Genomic DNA, 19498 nt, shown 5'->3' on the forward strand with positions numbered 1-19498 from the left:
AAAAAAAAATTTTTTTTTCCTTTTGCTTTTTTGCGTCATTACGCAAAATTATTAAAAAAGACAAAATAACGTCATCATAACCAAATACGAAGAACGCGTCCATTTTCCGTTAGAAATTTTATTTGATAAAAAAAAAAAAAAAAAGTACTAAAAGTATTAAATAAAGGTAAAATAATTTAAATAAAATCTAATTTTATTATTATTATTATTAATATTATTCGATATTAATAAATTACAATATTAATCTTATACAATTAGTTTACATATCTAAAAAAAGAGAGAGAGAGAGAGAGAGAAACTACAAAGTTATAGGATATTTATTGTAAATAATAAATATTAATTTATGCCTAATGCATTTTACAATATTTACAATAATAATAATAACATAGTAGTAACTTTTTCAAAGAGTAAATCCGTTAAGTAACAAAAAAAAAAAAAAAAACAATTTTTTATTTTGGCTTTTTTCAATACTCATCATTATCAATACTTCCAAACACTTAATATCATAAACAAAAAATAAATACAAATTATTAATTTTCGATATGTAATACAATTATTATTATTATTATTATTACGTAAAAAAATTATCAACTAAAACATTTAATCAATTATTATTTTATTTTCAGTTTGAATACATCGTACTAAATTTGCAATATAAACAACAACAACAACGAAAAAAAATTTGTAACGGAAAAAATAAAAATGGCGGCCGGATAAATTTAAAAAAAAAAAAACAAAAAATGTAGAAAAATTTCTTCAGACTTCGTTTTCTTGACAGAATTCTAAATTTTTTTGATTGCTTATAAGATCTAATGATTTTCTATCGATTGTAACGCTTTCTAAACATCCAGAAAAACCTTCGTAATATTCATTTGGCAATCCTGAAGGTAATATGGGTGCTCCTCCTAAAAATTAATATTATTATTATAATTTTTTTTTTTTATTAAACTAAATTTAAATTTTGTAGGAATGATGATGACGTCATCAACAACAACAACGACAAACATTACCGATGTATAATTTTCCATTTGTTGTTAATATGGACGTTGAAGAATTAGAAATTTTTTTAACTGGGATTTCATCATCCGTTTGTATGTATCCTCTTTTTTTTCTTCTATGTACTGTTATTGTATGCCATTTACCATCGCTCACGAAAACCTTAACAAAAAAAAAATCATCATAGATTGTTATGATGATGATGATGATGATGATGATAAAGGTTTATTAGGTTACCTTTGATCCGATGTGTATCGTTTCGTTTTGTTTTCCTAATTTAAAACTAAACTGTGGGAAACCATTGATCAAACCGATACATATAAAATCCATTTTGGCTGATTTCTTTTTTCCCAACCATAATAAAATACCATTTCTAGAATTTGTTTTTATCACCATTTTGTAATTATTCACGTGTTCTTCTTTTCTTCTACAACAAAAAACAAACTTCAAACGTTTTTTAAAATGAAGAAGAAGAAGAAAGAGGAAGAAGAGAACAACATCGACCGAATGATTATTATTAATTATTATTATTATTATTATTATTATTATTATTAGTTTTTTCTTGCAATTTACCCTCCGTAAAAAAATTTACTGTCGTCGTCTTCGTCGTCGTACATGTCATCGACACCATCTCCGACACCGCCGCCATTACCATCCCCATCATCATCATCTTCGTTAAAATCTTCTTCGTCGTAATCTTCTTCAATATCGGATTCATCGTAATCGTATTGATCGTATTGATTGTTAGTATTGTTAGTATTGTTAGTACTGGAATTTTTAGTTTTTTTGTTAATTGATATCGATAATCGAAAATAGAATCGATCGATCGATCGATCGATTGTTAATCGAAGGAATCGAGATAATTTCTTAAAACTTTGAGTCATTCGACATTACTTACTTTTTATACACTTTGTTAAGAAATTCTAAATAGTTTCCCGGAGACAGACGTATCGGATTATCTTCTCTTGTTTTACTAACAACTGCAAATGAAAATCATCATCATTATTATTATTATTCAACCGGAAGTTAACCGATTTGACGTGTCCATACCTAATTCGCAAAGATTTCCGTTAAAATTTACCGGGCAAAGACACACAAAAGTATTTAAATATGGAAGACAAGATCCGCCGTTGTGACACGTTTGATTGCACGGAACCCCTGAATATTGTTTAACGTTGTACGATTTAAACGTGGAATTAGATAAATCATCCCACGAATTATGATTAACGACAAGTCTTTGAATTCCTCCAATGAAACCCGCTGATGCTTTTATTTCTTTGCTCACTTCGTAGCCCAAACTTTTCAAATTAAAAAAAAAAAAAAAAAAGACGTTATTTAATTTTGAAAAGGGAAAAAAGGCGGGAAAAATGGTTTTACACTTACGGTACTCCTCCAACGTACAACGGAAGTTCTAAATTAAGTTCGTTGAGAGGAGGTCCGGAAGAACCTGTGGTCACGATACCATCATCGACTTGTAGAAAACCATCTCTATCCTGTCTGCTGACTTTAATCGAATGCCACGTACCAACGGAAATCACTTGCGACGATCTGAACAATAGAAAAAAATGATAAGAGTTCCTTCCGCCATTTTAATTGTGTAAAAATGGCGGAAGACACTCACGTTATGTTAGCGGGACCGCTTCCCAAATCAAATTGAAAAACAACGAATCCCCTGTATAAGTAAACGCAAATAAAATCTCCTTTTCCGTTTAAAAGTTGACCGTTGTACACCAACATTCCATCGGGTGCTTTTGCTAGTATCCAAAGTTCCAGTGAAAAAGAACGTCCGACATTTTCCAATTTTGAAAGTTCAACGTATGAATCCCCGTTGAATTCCGCGGGTTTTATTATTAAATTTTTCGTATCCACTAAAAAAAATTAATATCGAGTTATAATAATTTCGAATTGAAAATAATTTAAAAAAAAAAAAAAAAAGAAAAACTTACGTAATTCACAGAATGTTCCTTTTCTTCCAGGAGAACAATGACACGTGAAACCACCCTGACTAAGATGAGGATCGCATGATGAACCGAAACCGCAAGGTTCGGATAAACAAGGATTCAACCAAGTTTCGCAATGTTGACCTGGAATGAATGAATCAAGGTAAATAAAAAAAATTATTATTATTATTTCACATACTACCACCGTCCGCCATTTTGAAATTTACCCGTGTAATCCTCTCTGCAATTACAAACGTATTTTTCGGAATCTATTGCAAAACACGTTCCAGAATTGTTACATGGAAGGTTAGAACATGGATTTTCACCGCATTCCATAACTCCGACAATTTTTTCAACTAGTTGATCTCTTTCTTCGTTCATTTCGACAATATGTCGTCCGATTTTTAATTTTCTTATACAACCCGTCAATCCTCTGTTTGTTCCGATGTTTTCGTAAACTCTGTTCGAACAAACAAAAACAAAACCTTAACGTACTGTTTATTATTTCCGGTTGTGTGTGTGTCTTTTCTTTAATACCTCGAATGATTTGTAGGTACGTAACCGACGTATGCATGTTCAACCAAATCTAAACTTTTTAAAGTTCCCTGACTTTGTCCGGCGACATCTTCGTAATCGTCCAATTTGAGTATTCCATCTCTGTGATATCTTTTAGCCGTTATTTTATGAAATCTTTTCAATTCAATTTTTTCAAGGGATGATATAACGACGGCACCGTTTCCTAAATTATATCTGAATTCCACGTAGCTACGTAAAAAAAAAATTATTATTATTATTATGTCGTTTTCGTGAGGGGAAGGAATCGATGGAAAATCGTAGTAAAACTCACCCGTTTACGATGGCCAATGAAAGAAAATCTCCCGTTCCGTCAGGTTTCTGTTGAGAATACAATAAAATCCCATCGTTGGCATAAGATTTGAATTCTATTTCAACCGTTAACTTGTTGTATGCTTTGAGTCTTTTCAATTGCAAATAAGATCTTCCGTCGAAAGATGGGATTTCGTAAGCTGGAAAAATAAAAAAATTTAAATTGTATTGATTTTTCCGAGCGTTCGGTTCGAACCGTTCCCCCAAAAAAGGCAACTTACCTTTGTGATAAGGAGTCGGATTGAAATTGTCTGATATGCAATCCTGACGATTTGGCGTTTCGGAATATCCATCGGGACACAGGCAACTTCCCTTTATGCACTCGCTGTGTGGAACACCGCAATCGGCTGATATTTCGCACAAATCTCCAAGCAATGCCGTTATCGTTATGGTGGCCGGAGTAGGTCTGTAAATTCCCACGTTGTAACCTTCTCGAAAACATGAGAGAAAATAAATAAGTTTTTTCGGACAAGGTGATGATAAGGATGATGATGATGTAATAAATACCCGTGTGCCAAGGTACTGCGTGACTGGTATCGGATAAATGATAAAGGCTGGCAGATGTGAGTTGGCTGGTATCTTCACCGTTGTACATGTACCTGTGATCTGGAAATTTCAAATGACGCGTACTTTTGTAAAGAGGACTGCTAATCGATTCGGATTCTGTGTACTTGACGGATGTCGAACGTTTGAGTGGCCATTCGGTACCTGTATCGGATAGTATTTGTTCGGTTTTAATACTCCTCTCTTCGACGTTTTGATTTTTTTGTGCATTGTCCGTGTCATAATTACCGTAAACGCATCCTGCGGGACCCAAAAACTTGTTCGCATCCGTGCAAATCGTACATTTCTGACCCTGAACTCCATTTTTGCAAACGCAACGACCTGTCATTTGTTCGCAATCGTCTCTCACGGAACCGTACTGGGAACAACTACACGGTTGACACCCATTTTGTCCTTCTGATATTTTCGGCAAACCCCAAAAACCTGGTTCGCATCTATCGCATTTTAAACCTCCGACTCCGGGCCTGCAATTGCACTGACCGGTATCTTCGTCGCAGGTATCATCGAACGAACCTAATCTGTTACAACCGCAGAGGGACGGACATCCGGTATTGTCGGGTCCTTGAGCTATGGTTACGCCATCGAGACAACATCCGTACCAAGAATCCGAACAATTGTCGAACAGGGTATTTAAATCTATTTAACAAAAAAAATAATAATAATGATGATGATGATGATGATGATAACAGAGAAAATTTACATTTTTTCCCCCCAAGGTTTTGGAATTTTTTGTACCTTTTTTACAACATTTAGCAAAATGTTTCGTGTGATGACAATAACTTCCGGAAGGACAATCTTGTCTCGAGGGACCGGAACCACAATCGTATTCTTTATTAGTTACCGAATCGATGAGCGGAGGTTCTCCATTACACGGTTTAACTTCCATACCTGATTACAACGTCAATTTCAATTAATAATAATAATAATAATAATAGTTGTAGATGATTTAAAAAAAAAAAAAGGACAGCCATTGTTTTTAGTAACGTATTTATATGAAAGCGTAAAAAATTATATTACCTTCACATAATTCTAAGGGACGGAGTCGTAATTCTTCCTGTCTTTGACAGCCTTCCATTTTCATGACGCAAAGGCTTGGGTAAATGCGTAGGTCGCTAGCGCAAACCATTTTCCCACCACCGACAACGTTTTCGCAATCAAATTTACAGGTGCACCTGGGAAAATTATCCGGGCCTAATTCGCAAGTTGCTTCATAATCGCAATGTATGTCTTTGCAAACTTCTTTTTCCCTCTCCGAAATCGTATAAGTTTTGTTACGCATTAATTTATCACGATCTCCAGTGTCGATGACGTTAGTTCTGATTGGTGTTATTGACGTTGCTGTTATGTCGAGAGAGAGGATGAGAGCGAGAGAGAGAGAGAGATTGGGGGAAAAATTAATGGTTAGTTAACTTTTTTTTTCTTCTTCAATTTTGCCGCCACCGCGGTTTTTTTTTTTTTTTATGTACAAGATAATAATAATTATTTGTTTACGTTAATAAAAAAAAATAGCAAAATTTAAAAATGTTACGTAAATTTTGTTTGTTTGTAACTCACTTGTTGTCGGTAATGTAAATTTTTCCTTGCAAGAACCGTAGAAGAAAACGCTTAAGGGTGGTAAATGTTCCGGTTGTTCGCAACTTGCTTTTTGCATTTCGCATTCGTTTGCATAGGTGACCATGTTTGAGGCACAAACTAATTCAGATGAATCGGTATAGGAACAATTAATTGGACAAATGCAATCTCCGGCCACGCAACGACTTCCAAATTTACATTTTACACCTTGGCATAAATCTAAAAAAAAAAAAAAAAAATAAATAATTAATAAAAGGGAACAAACAAACAAACAAACAAACAAAATTTTTCATCGGTGGTTTGGTGCCCCGGGTTCATTAAACTTTGATTACCGCAATCCCCTTTATAAGCAATCGATATCAACTGTTTTGTTTTGCATGAATGTTGTCTCAAATCGCATTCGGAATTGTACGTTTTACCATCGCTTCCGCAAACGGAAAGTCCTTGAAGACCCTTTTTATACAAAAAAGAAAAAAATTAACTTTTTTTTTGGGGAGGGGAAATGGGGGGAATGGGGGAAATGAATAAACATTATAATAAAATTTTTTACCTCTGGACAATTAGATGGACAAATACAATTCGTTTCGCCAAAACCATCGCTTTCGCAAATTCCATAAAATTCGCATCTTTTATTTTCGCAGCCGTCTGGAACGGAAGAGGAAGGAGGGGGGGAAAAAAAAATTTTAATAAAACCGGAAGCTTCAATTCCAAACAAACAAAAAAAAAATGATTGTTACTAACTGCATAATCCCGGATATAAAACGGAAATATCTCTCCTGTGTTGACATGCTTCCAGTCTTAATTTGCATTCATTTCCATAGGAAATTCCATCGGATCCACAAACGGGATCAAATTCGGATGGACACGTGGGACATTCGCAATAGGGTTTACCTCCTCTTTCTACGCACAAAGCTCCGTTTGTACAAAAATGACCACTGCACGGTCCCTCACCTCCTAATACATACAAATCAATAATGTATATAAAACTCTGTTGACGTCATCAATCGGATAATAAACGGGAGAGGATATGTCTTACCGCATATTCCAGCATACGACGTTTCCAGTTTGGTTTTGGACAAACACCCGGATTTTCTTAATTCGCATTCGTTGTCGTATGTTTTGGAATTGTTACCGCAAACTGGTCGTACGATGGGTTCGCAATCCGTTGGACATTCGCATCTTGCTATACCGTATTTATTGATGACGCATTCTTCACCGTTAATGCATTTCAACGAGGAACAAGGATTGAAACCTTCGATGGACAAGAAAACATTTTTTTTTTAGGTACGATGGGGATACGCATCCAAAAAAAAAGATTTCGATTTTATATACCTGAACTGCATTTTCCTCTGTATATAATTCTTAAATTTTTTCTCGTCCTGCAAGATTCTTGTCTTAGGGAACATTCGTTGCTGTAGGTTTTACCATCCGAACCACAAACTGGAGTGAATTCAAGAGAACAGGATTCTCCACACCTGCATTCCGGTTGTCTATCTTCGTCTAATTGACAGATTTCCGGTTCCGGACATTGTATGTTATCGCATGGATCTAAAAGGTGTGTGTGTAAATTCGATTAATTTATATGAGGGGGAGTGAGAGGGTGGGGGGGGGTAGAGAATACAACTCACCGCATTTTCCTTGATATTTGATGGATATTTCCGTGTTTGTAAGACATGCGGAACGTTTCAATTCGCAACTGTCCCTATAGTCCAAACCGTCGGATCCGCAAACAGGTCTCGAACCCACGTGATCACCCAAATTCGGACAATTTTCCGGGCATTTACATTCTGATGATTTTCCATCGAGTGACGGAACGCATCTCGCACCGTATTGACATTTTTTGTCCTTGCATGGATTTTCTTGTTCTGTTGGAAACACGTAACAGGATAATGCAATTTTCGATATATTCAATAATATTATTATTATTATTATTATTCTTGTTTTTTTTTCGTTCATCATCATTTTTTATTATTTATTATTATTATTATTATTATTTTCATTCTTTCGATAATATTTGTTTGTCTGTTGAATTTCATTCTATTCTATTATTGGAAACATTTGAAATTCGGTTCGTGAGGACAATAAGAGAGAGAAAGAAAAAAAACCAAGACGACATAAATTGTCTTTTTCTTTTCTTTTCTTTTCTTTTTCTTTCCTTTTCTATTCTGGTCCCTTCGGACTTTTCAAAATTCAATTTCTAGTTTTGTTCTAGTCGAAAAAATAGAAAAAAAAAAAAAAATTATCATTCGATACGATGTTTCTTTCTATCTCATTCGATAGGAGACAAAAAAAAAAAAAAGAAAATGAGACGATGGAGGGAAGAAGGGGAGAGAGTTTGGGGGGGAAGGGAATGTGCCGGAAAAATTGAACAAACGTCGTCGTCGTCGCCGTCGTCGTACGCCCCAGTTTCGAATTTTTTTTTTTTTTTTTTTAAATTGGAAAAAAAATTTTCTTCTCCTTCTCCTTCTCCTTCTTGTCTTCTCCACGTATAACATTTCCAAAGAGAGAGAAGGAGAGAGAGAGAGAAAAGTCAAGTACAGAAACGACGATGATCCGATCGTGAATTAATAACAACGAAAAAAAAAACGAAGAAAAACTTATTATTATTATTATCGATTTAAAAAAATAATAATGATAATAATGTTAACATGAAAAGCGAGCGTTTCTCGAGAACAAACAAATAAAAAAAACGATATTTTATTAATAATAATAATAATAATAATATTAATGTAAATATTTAAATTCTTTGTTTTCTATTTAAAATATTACATTATTATTATTACTTTTACTTATAAAAAAAAACGTTTCGTACGTTATTAATGATGATGATAATAATGATAATACAAAATCGCGTTTAAAAATTGCGATGGGATTCGCTCACGAGGAGGAGGAGGGGAGAAAGAGAAAAAAAAGGAGAAAGGGAAAAAGGAAAGGAAAGAGAAGAAGGAGAAGGAGGATGAGAAGGAAGAGGAGGAAAAAGAGAAGAAGGAGGAGGAGAAGAAGGAGAAAAAGGAAGAGGAGAAGGAGGAGGAGGAATCGGGTAAACTTCGAAAAAATTCTGGAAGAACATTCACCGACGAAAACATGGAACTCGTCGTGTTTTAATAATAATAATAATATTACAAGTTTCTTTGGAATTTTTTTTTAAGGGGAAGTTGTATACCTAGAGGATATCATTAGTCATAATAAGGAAGAAAGAAATTGGTGAGGGGGGAAACGGAAATGAAATTTCTTTCACTTCCGTTAAATATTTAAAAATTCGACGGTTAAATATTAAAAGTCGATTCGGTTATTCTATTCCCACGTGCAATCATTCAAAAATTCCAGAATGAATTCATTCGAGAAAAAATGAATAAATACAAAACGTATTTCGTAATGATAAAATTCTATGATTGATAATAATGATAATAATAATAATAATAAATTATGAATCAAACTGGGAAAAAGTGGAAAGGGAGAAGGGAGATGAGGATGAGAGAGAGAGAGGAAGGGAGAGAAAAATACAAAAGCGAGTCGTATAATAAAAAAAAAAAAAAGGAAAACGAGATAAAAGAAAATGTACGACTTATTGAAAATGGTTTCCGGTCGATAACATCCGGTTGTGAAAACTCTTTTTTAATATTTTATATATATATATATATTTTCAACTTTACGTCCGTTAAATTCAGGTGGGAAAAAAAAATCCATAAAATAAATATATGTACATAAAAATTAATACGATTGATAAATACGGAAGCGAGATAAAAGGAAATTTTTTTTTTACCCTTTTTTTCCTTTGTGACGACCCTAACCGGAAGTGAGGTAAATAATAATAAATGGTAAATTGACAATGAATAAAAAATGTATTGAAATGAAAATAAAAATTTGATTCGTAGTTTCCCGGGTTTTTTTTCCTTTTCCTTTCCTTTGTTTTTCTTTTTTTTTCTCACCCCCCATTCCTTTCCTCCCTTCGTCCTTTTTTTAAATCGTACAAAAAGTCATTAATTAGTTTTAGACCGTTTCTTATTTTTTCAATAAAAAGGAAATGAAAAAAAGAAAATGGAAAAAAGGAAAAATATTCATTTTCTCACCTTTTTTCTTTTTTTTTCTTTCTTTTTACAATTTCAATTAAGACGTTAACAAACAGAAAAGTAGGGAGCGGGAGCCAAAGCGGTGGGGGGTGGGTAGGGAGTGGGGGAAATCAATAAGTTGAAATAATAATAATAATAATAAAAGATTTTTTTTTTTTTATTAATTCTGGAAAATTCTTTTGAATTTTTTTTTTTTTTTTTGTATAAAATTTCAATTATTAGTTTGTTTTTTTTTTTTTTCTATGGAGATTTATTTATTCTTCAACTTTTTTTTCTTTTCTTTTCTTTTATTTTTACTTATTATTATTATTATTATTTTCAATTTCGAATCTGAATTCAATGGAAAAGAAAAAAAAAAGGAAAGAAAAAAAAGGAAAAAAAAAATTTTTTTTTTTTTAACTTTGTCGATTGTTTCCGAAATAATTATTATTCGATTAATATTATTATCATTATTATTATTATTTTTCAATTTCTTTCGAAAGACGAGAAAGAGAGAGAAAGGCGGTCAAAGGAAAAAATGGTAATAGGAAAAGACAAACGTGACAAATTTTTTTTTTTTTTTTGTTTTTATTTTTCGTTTTATTTCGAGGTGCGGGAAGAGAGGGAAGAAGGGGGAGGAGAAAACAAACCCGAAAAAAAAAATACGAACAAAGCAAGTCTCTTGAAATTTTAATGCGAAAAAGGAGAAGAAAAAAGCGGAGGAGGTGGGGGAAAGAAGAGGAAAAAAGGGGAGAAAAAATGAGGTCAAAGTTGAACTTTTCCACTTAAAGAAATGTTTTTAAACTTTGATACTCAAATTTTATTTTTATTTATAATAAGTGGTTTTCGAGTAAGAAAGAAAAAGAAAAAAGTTAAAATAAAATGCAAAAGATAAAATGAGAGAGAGAAAAAAGAGAAAGAGAGAGAGAGGGGGAAAAGTTTTTTTTCAAAGGAAAAAAAAAATCCAATCAATCGAATCGGTAAAAAAAAAAAAACGGGAGAAAATCTTTTAAAAAAAATCAAAGAATGAAATGTGAGAATGTGTGTGTGTGGTGTAGTAAAGTTAAAAAGAGAGAGAGAAAGAAATAAAGGTAGAAAAAAAATATTGAGAGAGAGAGAGAGAGAGAGACAAAGAGAAGGAAAAAGAAACACTGAGAGAAAGAAAAAAAGAGAAACAAGAAGAAATAAATATAGAGAGAAAGAGAGAGAGAAAGTTAAAGAGGAATATAGAGAGAAAGGAAGAGGGACAGAGAGAGAGGAATATATACATATGGAGAGAACGAGAGAGAGAGAGAGAAAGATGAAATCTAAAAATGACGTATGAGACTCGTTTTTCCAATTTCGTTTCGGATTTTTCATCAATTTAATTAAGTAAAAAAATTAAGAAAAGGCGGGAAACGGAAACGAACTCGCTCGCGTACATGAAGAAGAAAAATTCAGATATAAATATATATATATATATATTTTTTTTTCCTTTTTTCCTTTGATTTATAACCTTTTCTAATCCTTTTATTTTTTCCTTTCATTCTTTCTTTTTATATTTTCTCCAACAATTTATAGGATTTTTTTTACAACAAAAAAAAAAAAGAAAAAAGAAAATTTTTCTTCATCATCTTTTCTTTTCTTTTTTTATTTTTTTTTTAATAATTATTTAATCCTTCTTTGGTAAGAAAAACGAAAATGAAAATAATAATAATAATAATAATAATAATAATAATAATAATAATAATAAGAAGAAGAAGAAGAAGAAGAAGAAGAAATTTTCAAAGGATTTAAATTATAAATGAAAAAAAGGAGGAAAAAAATTTTCTTTATCTCTTTCAAAGGAAAGAAAAACGAAAAAAAAGAAAAAATTTTTTTTAACGATCAATAAATAAATAAATAAAATAAAATTTTAAAATATAATAATAATAATGATAATTAGTTTTTCTTTTAAATCGTTCGTCATCATCATCATTATTATTATTATTATTATTTTAAAGTAAAAAGTTAAAAACCGTTAAAAAATTTTAACTTCTTCTTTCCTTTTGGCATTTTTAATTAAATCAAAAAAAAAAAAAAGGAAAAAAAGGAAAAAAGAAAAAAAAAGGTTTCAGTTTAAAATTAAAAGGAAAAAAGGTTTTTATTGTTTTCCCCCACTACTCCCTCCCCTCCTCTCTCCCCTCTTCCTCCGTTCGTTTTCATTACCATTTTTTTTCCTCCTTTTATTTATTTATTGAAAGGAGGAAAAAAATAGGAAGTTGACGTCGTGTATTTAGAATTCATTTGTGAGAAAAAAAAAAGGCGCGAAATTAATTGATCAAATATATAAAGAGGGTGGGAAAGAGGGGAGGGGAGGGGAGCGAGCGTCAAAGGAAAAAAAAATTTTTTTTTTCCTTCGTCGTTTATCCATCTCGTTAAAAATTTCCAGTTTTTGTTGGAGGAGAGAAAAAAAAAATTCGTACGAAGGAGGGGAATGAAAAGGAGAGGGAGAGGAGGAGGAAAACGGTGGGAAGGTGATGGTAATATAATAATGATAATAAAAAATTCCGTGGAAAAAAAAAATTTCATTCATTCATTGAGTAATAATTGGAATTCGTTACGGGGGGAAAATCTTTTGTGTGATAAAAACTGGATATTTTTTTTTTTTTCTCCAGCGGGGTTTTTAAATTTATTTTGATCGCGTACAAAAAAAAATTGAACCGGAGTTGAAAATATAATAATAATAATAATAATATAATAATAAAACAATAAAATGAAATTACGGCGAGAGAGAGAGAGAGAATGTAAAAAAAAAAAATTGAAGTAAGAAAAGGAAAAAAAAATGGCGGAGAGTTAAAAGTTAAAAGTACGGTAAAAAGAAAAAAGGAAAAATCGGAGTGGTAGGGAGAAGGAGGATGGTGAAAGGGAAGAGGAGGGGGAAAAGAAAAAGGAAAAATTCGCTTTCAATTTTTTTTTTTCTCCGCGTTTTAAAAAATTTGAAAAAACCAAAAAAAAAAAAAAACCAATTCAGGAAACTAATGCATTTTTATTTATTTATTCATTATTAATATCGCCTTTTTTTTGAGAGGAGAGAGAAGGGGTGGGTGAGCAAGAAAACTGGGGGGGAAAAAAATGGAAAAACGAAAATTGTTGTTTACAGTTTCCCAAAAAAAAAAAAATATAAAAAAAAGAACGAAAATTGAAGAAAACGAGTTAAATAAAAAAAAAATACGAATCGATCGATAGAAATGCGTAAAAAGTGGCAGAAGAATTTTTTTTTTTTTTTGTTATCATTACGTACGAATTGACACAATACATTGGGACAAATCGTCGTATTCTGCTAGACAGAAATTAAAAAAAAAAAAAAAAACAAGCAAACAAACAAACGGACGTCACGCGTTTATTTTAAAACGTATAAGAGAGAGAGAGAAAGAGAGAGAAAATTGAATTTGTAAATTTTTTTTTCGAAATTGATTTTCGATTGAAAAATAATAATAATAATAATAATAATAATAATAATAATAATAATAATAATAATAATAAGGAAAAAAAAATTAATTTCCTTTTGATTTCTTCCGTTTCTTTCTCCTCTATCCCACCCACTGCCACCCCGTTTTCATTTTGGTATCTTCCCGTTTGCCGCGTCTTTGCCGCTTATTTGCCGCCCATGCTCCCTCCTCCTCCCGCGACATCTTTCGGGGGAAAAAAATAACAAAACGATAATCGAGAATAATAATTAAATAACATTCAAAGGAATAAAATTAACCAAATTAAATTGTTTTGGTTTTTTTTTTGTTAAAATATTTTAAATGGAAATTATGTGAAAATATTCGATGATGATGATAATGATAATAATAATATTCCTTTGAATCCTTTGAATTTTTGAATTGAAAAAATTTGATTTTTCATTTATTTTTTTTATTTTTTTAAATTCGTTACTTTATAAACCCTTCGAGCTAATTTTTTTTCCTTTTTATTTACTTTTAACTGGAAAATAATAATAATATAAATGATGATGATAATAATAAACTTTTTTTTTAATCCACATTCTCCAGAAATATTTTTCTGGAAAATTTTTTTTTTTCGAGTAAAGAAATAAAAAAAAAAAAATGATGAAATTAAAAATGTTTTTTACTGGTGATTTATCTTAATATTCTTTATTTATCTGTTGCCACGTTTATTTTTCACCGAAAACCCTCCATCCCTTCCTCACTCTCTCCCTCCCTCTTCCGCCCACGGTACTTTTGTTTCGCATCGCTAAATTCACGTTTCTTATTCTTCATTCGGTGAAAAAAAAAAAAAACAATAAAAAAAAACTTTTTCAACGTGGAATTAACTTGTTGAATAACATTTAAATAATTACTTTGCAAAATTTTTTCCACTTTATTTATGTATATGTATATATATTCATTATCATCATCATTATTATTATTATTATTATTACTTTGTTTAAAATTAAAAATATTATTTAGTTAACTGGAAAACTTTTTCTCATTTTTTTTGTCTCGACTTATAAATAATAATAATGATAAATAATGTATTTTTTAAAATCGTGTCAATAGACCGTGAGACGAACGTCAATTACCTGAAGAGAATTTTTCTTTATTATTATTATTATTATTATTATTTTTCGAAATTGTTTTCTATCGTCTGGAGAAAAAAAAAAAGAAAAGAAAATTATTATTATTATTATTTGTTTTTTTTCCAGGAGGATTCATTCCTGAAAAATTTAATAGAATTAAACGATTTTCATTTATTTAAAAGGTTTCCGTATCGTTCGTTAGATCGTCTAGTACGCAAAAGGGGAGTAAAGTGGATGGGGGAGATGGAGGGGGAAAAGAAAAAATGGAGAAGGTCGGGGGGTGAAAAGAGAAATGTCGAGAGGAGGAAAATGAAATTAAACCCGATTTAGATTTTTGTTTCTTATCACTTCCCTCCTCATTTCCCCCCTCTACCTCTCTCTCTTTCTCTCTTCCCCCACTTCCTACCCGTCGTACCGCTCTATCTCTCTCCCTCCCTTTCCCTCCCCCATTCGTTCGTTTTAAAAAGTTAATGAAATAAATTATAGATGAAAAAAAAAAAAAAAATTTCACCTTCCACTTTTGTTTTTTTCCCCTCACTTTTTCTACTGACACTTTTTTTTTCACAAAACGTTCCAGTAAAAGTTTTAGAGTTTTCTTTCATCGAGATATCGAAATATATCGATAATAATCAATTATTATTTATAATTTTCTTTTTTTAAAAATATAAAATAAATCATTAATTTTTTTTGCAAAAAAAAAGTGGGGGAGGGGAAATATCGAGGATCAATCAAAATGGCGGCTAAAAATGGATGAGGGAAAACTTTTCCCTCATCATTTTAATTGAATTTTTTTTTTTCGTTCGTTCGCTCTCCTGGAGAAAAAAAAACGTGTAACAAGACTTATCAATTGATAATACATAAAATATGCATGATTTAAAAATTCCCCCCTTTTTTTTTATTTTCGGTTTGATTTATTATTATTATTATTATTATTATTATTATTATTATTATTATTATTATAAAAATGATCGGGATCGTCATATGGCAATGAGTAAATAAAAAAAAACAAAATGGACGACGTGCAATTAATTTAATTTGAAACAAAAAAAAAAAAATTTTCTTTTCCCTTCATTTTTCGGGAATTATTAATTGATTTCGCAGCACGTAAACTAAACATGATAAACGTATATTTAATTATATTACAAATGAAAAAAAAATTTCATTTCGAATGGATCGATACGCGTAATATGGATTATCAAGTCTCAATTTCACATACAAAACTCACGAGAATTTTCTTTTTTTTTTTTTTTTTTTTTTATTAAAACATCCGATCTTTGACACCACCGATTCTTTATACACACAACCGTCCCTCCGCCTCCCCACCGACTCCCGCCCTAACGATGTCATCCCCAAATATTTCCAACAAACTAATTTCTCCTCTCGATTTTTTTCGCAAAAAATTTCTTTCTCCCTCTCTCTCTCTTAATATTTTTTTTTCCCACGCACATTCCCACCATTTTTCTTCTTCTACGTTCTTTCCAAAAAAAAAAAAAAAAGGAAAAAAAGAAAAAAGGAAACTTGCAGTTTATTTCTACGTGTAGTTTTTTTTTCACAGTCGTGATAAGAATAATTTTCATTTGATCTCTACAACACATATATAAAGTCATTTGATCTCTCTCTCTCTCTCTGTCTCTTTCTCTCTCTTTATCATGGACTCATTTTTTTTGTTTCACACACGCACTCTCTCTCTCTCTCTCGTTTTTTTCATCAAAATAAAAAAACATAAATTTGAATTATGGTTTTAAAAAAAAAAAAAAAAAACCAGGAGGAGTAAAATAAAAATAAATAAATAAATTTTCAAGTTTTTTTTTGTTCGTAACGGTATCGTAAAAAAAGGAAAAAAAAGGAAAAAAGGAAAAAAAGGAAAATTATTCAATGATTTATTGATTTTTAACGTTTGAAATAAAAATTTATAGATTTTAATAAATAAAAGAAAAAAAAAGGAAAAAAAATCAGTTGAAACAATATAAATGGGGTTTATTTAGTAATAAAAAGGAAAAAAGGAAAGAAAAAAAAGGAAAAATGGAAGGAGAAGAAGGAGGTGAAAAGTTAAAATATGATTTCATTCAATTCAAAGGTTGTACGTATTATAATAAAAGGTTTTTAAATCGTGTAATTTTGTCAAAAGGAAAAAAACAAAAACAACAAAAACGAAAAAAAAAAAAGGAAGGAAGGAAAAGGAAGGAGGAGAGAGGAAAGAAGAGGGAAGGGAAGGGGGAGAGGAGGGAAATACGAAAAGTCTGAAGGAAAAGAAAGATGTAGATGTAGCTGACAAAACAAAAATTGAATCGTTAAAATAATTCAAAAGGTTTGTGAAACGGAAAATTACCCCCTTAAAAAGGTTTAAAACTTGATTTTTTTTTTTTAAAAGGTTATAAAAGGAAATCGGTTTTTGGAAAACTTCTTAAAGGAAAAAAAGAAAAGAAAATTACTTAAGGCGAACCTTTTCGACCTTTTCTAGTGTCCCAAAAACAACAACAACAACAACAATAATAACAACAAAAACGAAACGAATTTAAAAAAAAAAAGAAAATTGGAAAAAAAACAAAAAAAAGTCTTTAGAAAAGATTTTACGGTGGTAGGAGAGAGAGGGGTGAGGTTAGTCTGCTGCCACGACCTCAACCGTCTCTTACGTCATCATCATCATCGTCTCTGCCACAATCTCATACACAGACGTCATAGTCGGAAAAAAAAAAAAATTTATATGTATTTTTTTTTCTTATCAGTTTTCGCGACTGGAACCTGTTTTTTTTTTCATTCCATTTTAAAAGGAAAAAAGGAAAATTCGACGTGTCCTTTGACGATTTGATTTGATTTATTTCTTTTTTTTTTTTTTATAATTTCTTTTAGGTAATTTTATTTTTATTGTGGAAAGAGCGGGGGGGGGGAATTTTTTTTTTGGCATTCGAAATCGTTTTTTTTTTTTTTTTTGCTTATACTCGTCCTTTTATATCATTTCAAAAGGTCATTACTGGAATTTTTTTCTGGATTTTTGCCACCGACAAACCCTCGACACATCCAAAAAAAAAAAAAAAAAAATTTTTTTTTTTTGGTACTTAATTAATGAGACTTGAATTTTTTTTTTTCCTTTCATTTTAAATTTCGAAAATCGTTCCAGAAACAAAAAAAATTTATAATTATCTTATTTTCCAGGATTTTATTTCTGGAATACTATTTTATCATCGTCGACAACATCGCGAAATTAATTTTACTAAAAAAAAAAAGAGTAACGAAAATTCCGGTTCGCGTTGTAATTTAAAAATTTATTTTTTTTTAACGTGGAAACAGACAAAAAGATAACAAAAAAAAAAAAAACGTTTTTTAAATTTTTGTATAATTTAAACAAACAAACAAACAACAACAGGAACAACCAGACCGTATCTTCCCCTCTCCCTCCCCTCGTTAGTAATGCAACAATGTAATTTCGCTCGATTTTCCAGTTTTTCTTTCCCCCACTCCCTCCCTTTTCTCCCCCTTCCCACCCCCTCTTTTTTTTTTCTAGAATTTTCCAGAAGAAAAAAAAACAAATTAAATATAAAAATAAACAAAAATAAAAAAGAAGAAGAAGAAGAGGGGGAAAGAAAACTTTTAAAATCAATTAAAAAATAATTTTACAAAAAATAAAAAACAATTTTTTTTTGCTTATCCGATAGATAGAAAAAGAGAGAAGGGAGAGAGGGAGGGGGAAAGAGAGAAGAAAGAGGAAATATTAAAAAAAGGTTTTAAAAAGGCTTTAAAGAAAAAAAAGGTTTTCCTCCTCATTAAATTACTTTTCATTATTTTTCAATATCCATAACAAAAAAAAAAAAAAAAAACGGAAAAAAAGAAAACAATATCCGGCTTTGGGTTATTATTATCATTATTATTATCATGTATACATAACGGATAATAAAAATAATCAAATATTTTTGACGAAAGAAAAAACATTTTTTTAAAAACCGGAAATGAATTTAAAAATGGACGTCAAACAAATCGTTATTATTATCATTATTATTATTTTAATTATTTCTCTCAAAACGTAAACGTATTGCAAATATTATTATTATTATCATTATTTCATTCGAAATTTTACCGCGTATAAAATTTATAAATTAACTCGCTTGCAATGCTACCAACATTAAAGTAATAGGATTTTACATAGGCGCGCACATGTTTTTTTTTTTTTTTTTGAAAATTTTACGTGGAAAATTTTTACGTTGCGGTTAATAAATGATGATGATGATGATAATGTTAAACATGGCGTCGTAGGGTTTGCCAGAGTCGTTAACGACAAAAACAAAAACGATAAAAAAAAAAAAACACTAAAAGCACGAGCATAAACACAAAAACCACCAGAGTGAGGAACCAGGTGCGTGACGACGCGAGACCATTTTTATTATTATTATTATTATTATTATCACGTGATATATTTTTTAACGTTCGAACCGATCTCGATTCTTATGAGAGAAAAAAAAAAACTTTCGATAAAATAAATGTAATAATAATAATAATCATAATAATAAAAGAAAGAAAGGAAGGAAATTTTTTTTTTCTCTCGGTGTCGTGTCAGTAGTATAATAAAAACAAAGATTATTGGTGACACTTTGGAAATATTAAAAAAAAGACAAACACGTGGTTTTACATAACACGTGATGCGCACGCGAACAAAATTAAAAAAAAATTCATTTTGGAAAATAAACAATTTTTTTTTTTTTATGAGAAGGCGGTGGAATTACGATCGTCGGATTTTTGGCGCGCACTTGAATTTTTAAAATAATCACCCAAATTACGTCACATCGCGTGCGTTGACGTCGATTTTTAATAATACGCGCGTAAACTGTAACACACGAATGTAAATAAAAACAAACCACAACAACAACAACCGTTTGCATGAAAAAGATTAAACGATTTTCGCGTTTTCACACATTTTTTTTTCTTTTTTTTTTTTTTGTTCATTCGATAAAACTCCC

The 19498-nt window shown here is 30.7% G+C and overlaps 1 protein-coding gene across 1 annotated transcript; it reads right to left on the reverse strand.

The window, feature by feature from the left end:
• Positions 1–756: 756 nt before the first annotated feature.
• Phum_PHUM498630 (Agrin precursor, putative) lies at positions 757–7919 on the reverse strand (the record flags this gene model as incomplete). The annotated part of the gene is made up of 22 exons (XM_002430739.1): positions 757–905; positions 1011–1158; positions 1234–1423; positions 1895–1976; positions 2017–2294; positions 2380–2544; positions 2618–2864; positions 2943–3080; positions 3164–3396; positions 3474–3701; positions 3784–3961; positions 4043–4252; positions 4329–5021; positions 5121–5273; positions 5403–5723; positions 5940–6176; positions 6290–6410; positions 6508–6602; positions 6699–6911; positions 6994–7209; positions 7290–7505; positions 7586–7919. The coding sequence occupies 22 exons, from the start codon at positions 7917–7919 to the stop codon at positions 757–759; spliced, it is 4845 nt and encodes a 1614-aa protein (XP_002430784.1).
• Positions 7920–19498: the final 11579 nt, after the last annotated feature.

Source organism: Pediculus humanus, genomic scaffold (assembly GCF_000006295.1).
Source record: "Pediculus humanus corporis 1103172108266 genomic scaffold, whole genome shotgun sequence".
Taxonomy (NCBI): Eukaryota; Metazoa; Arthropoda; class Insecta; order Psocodea; family Pediculidae; genus Pediculus; species Pediculus humanus.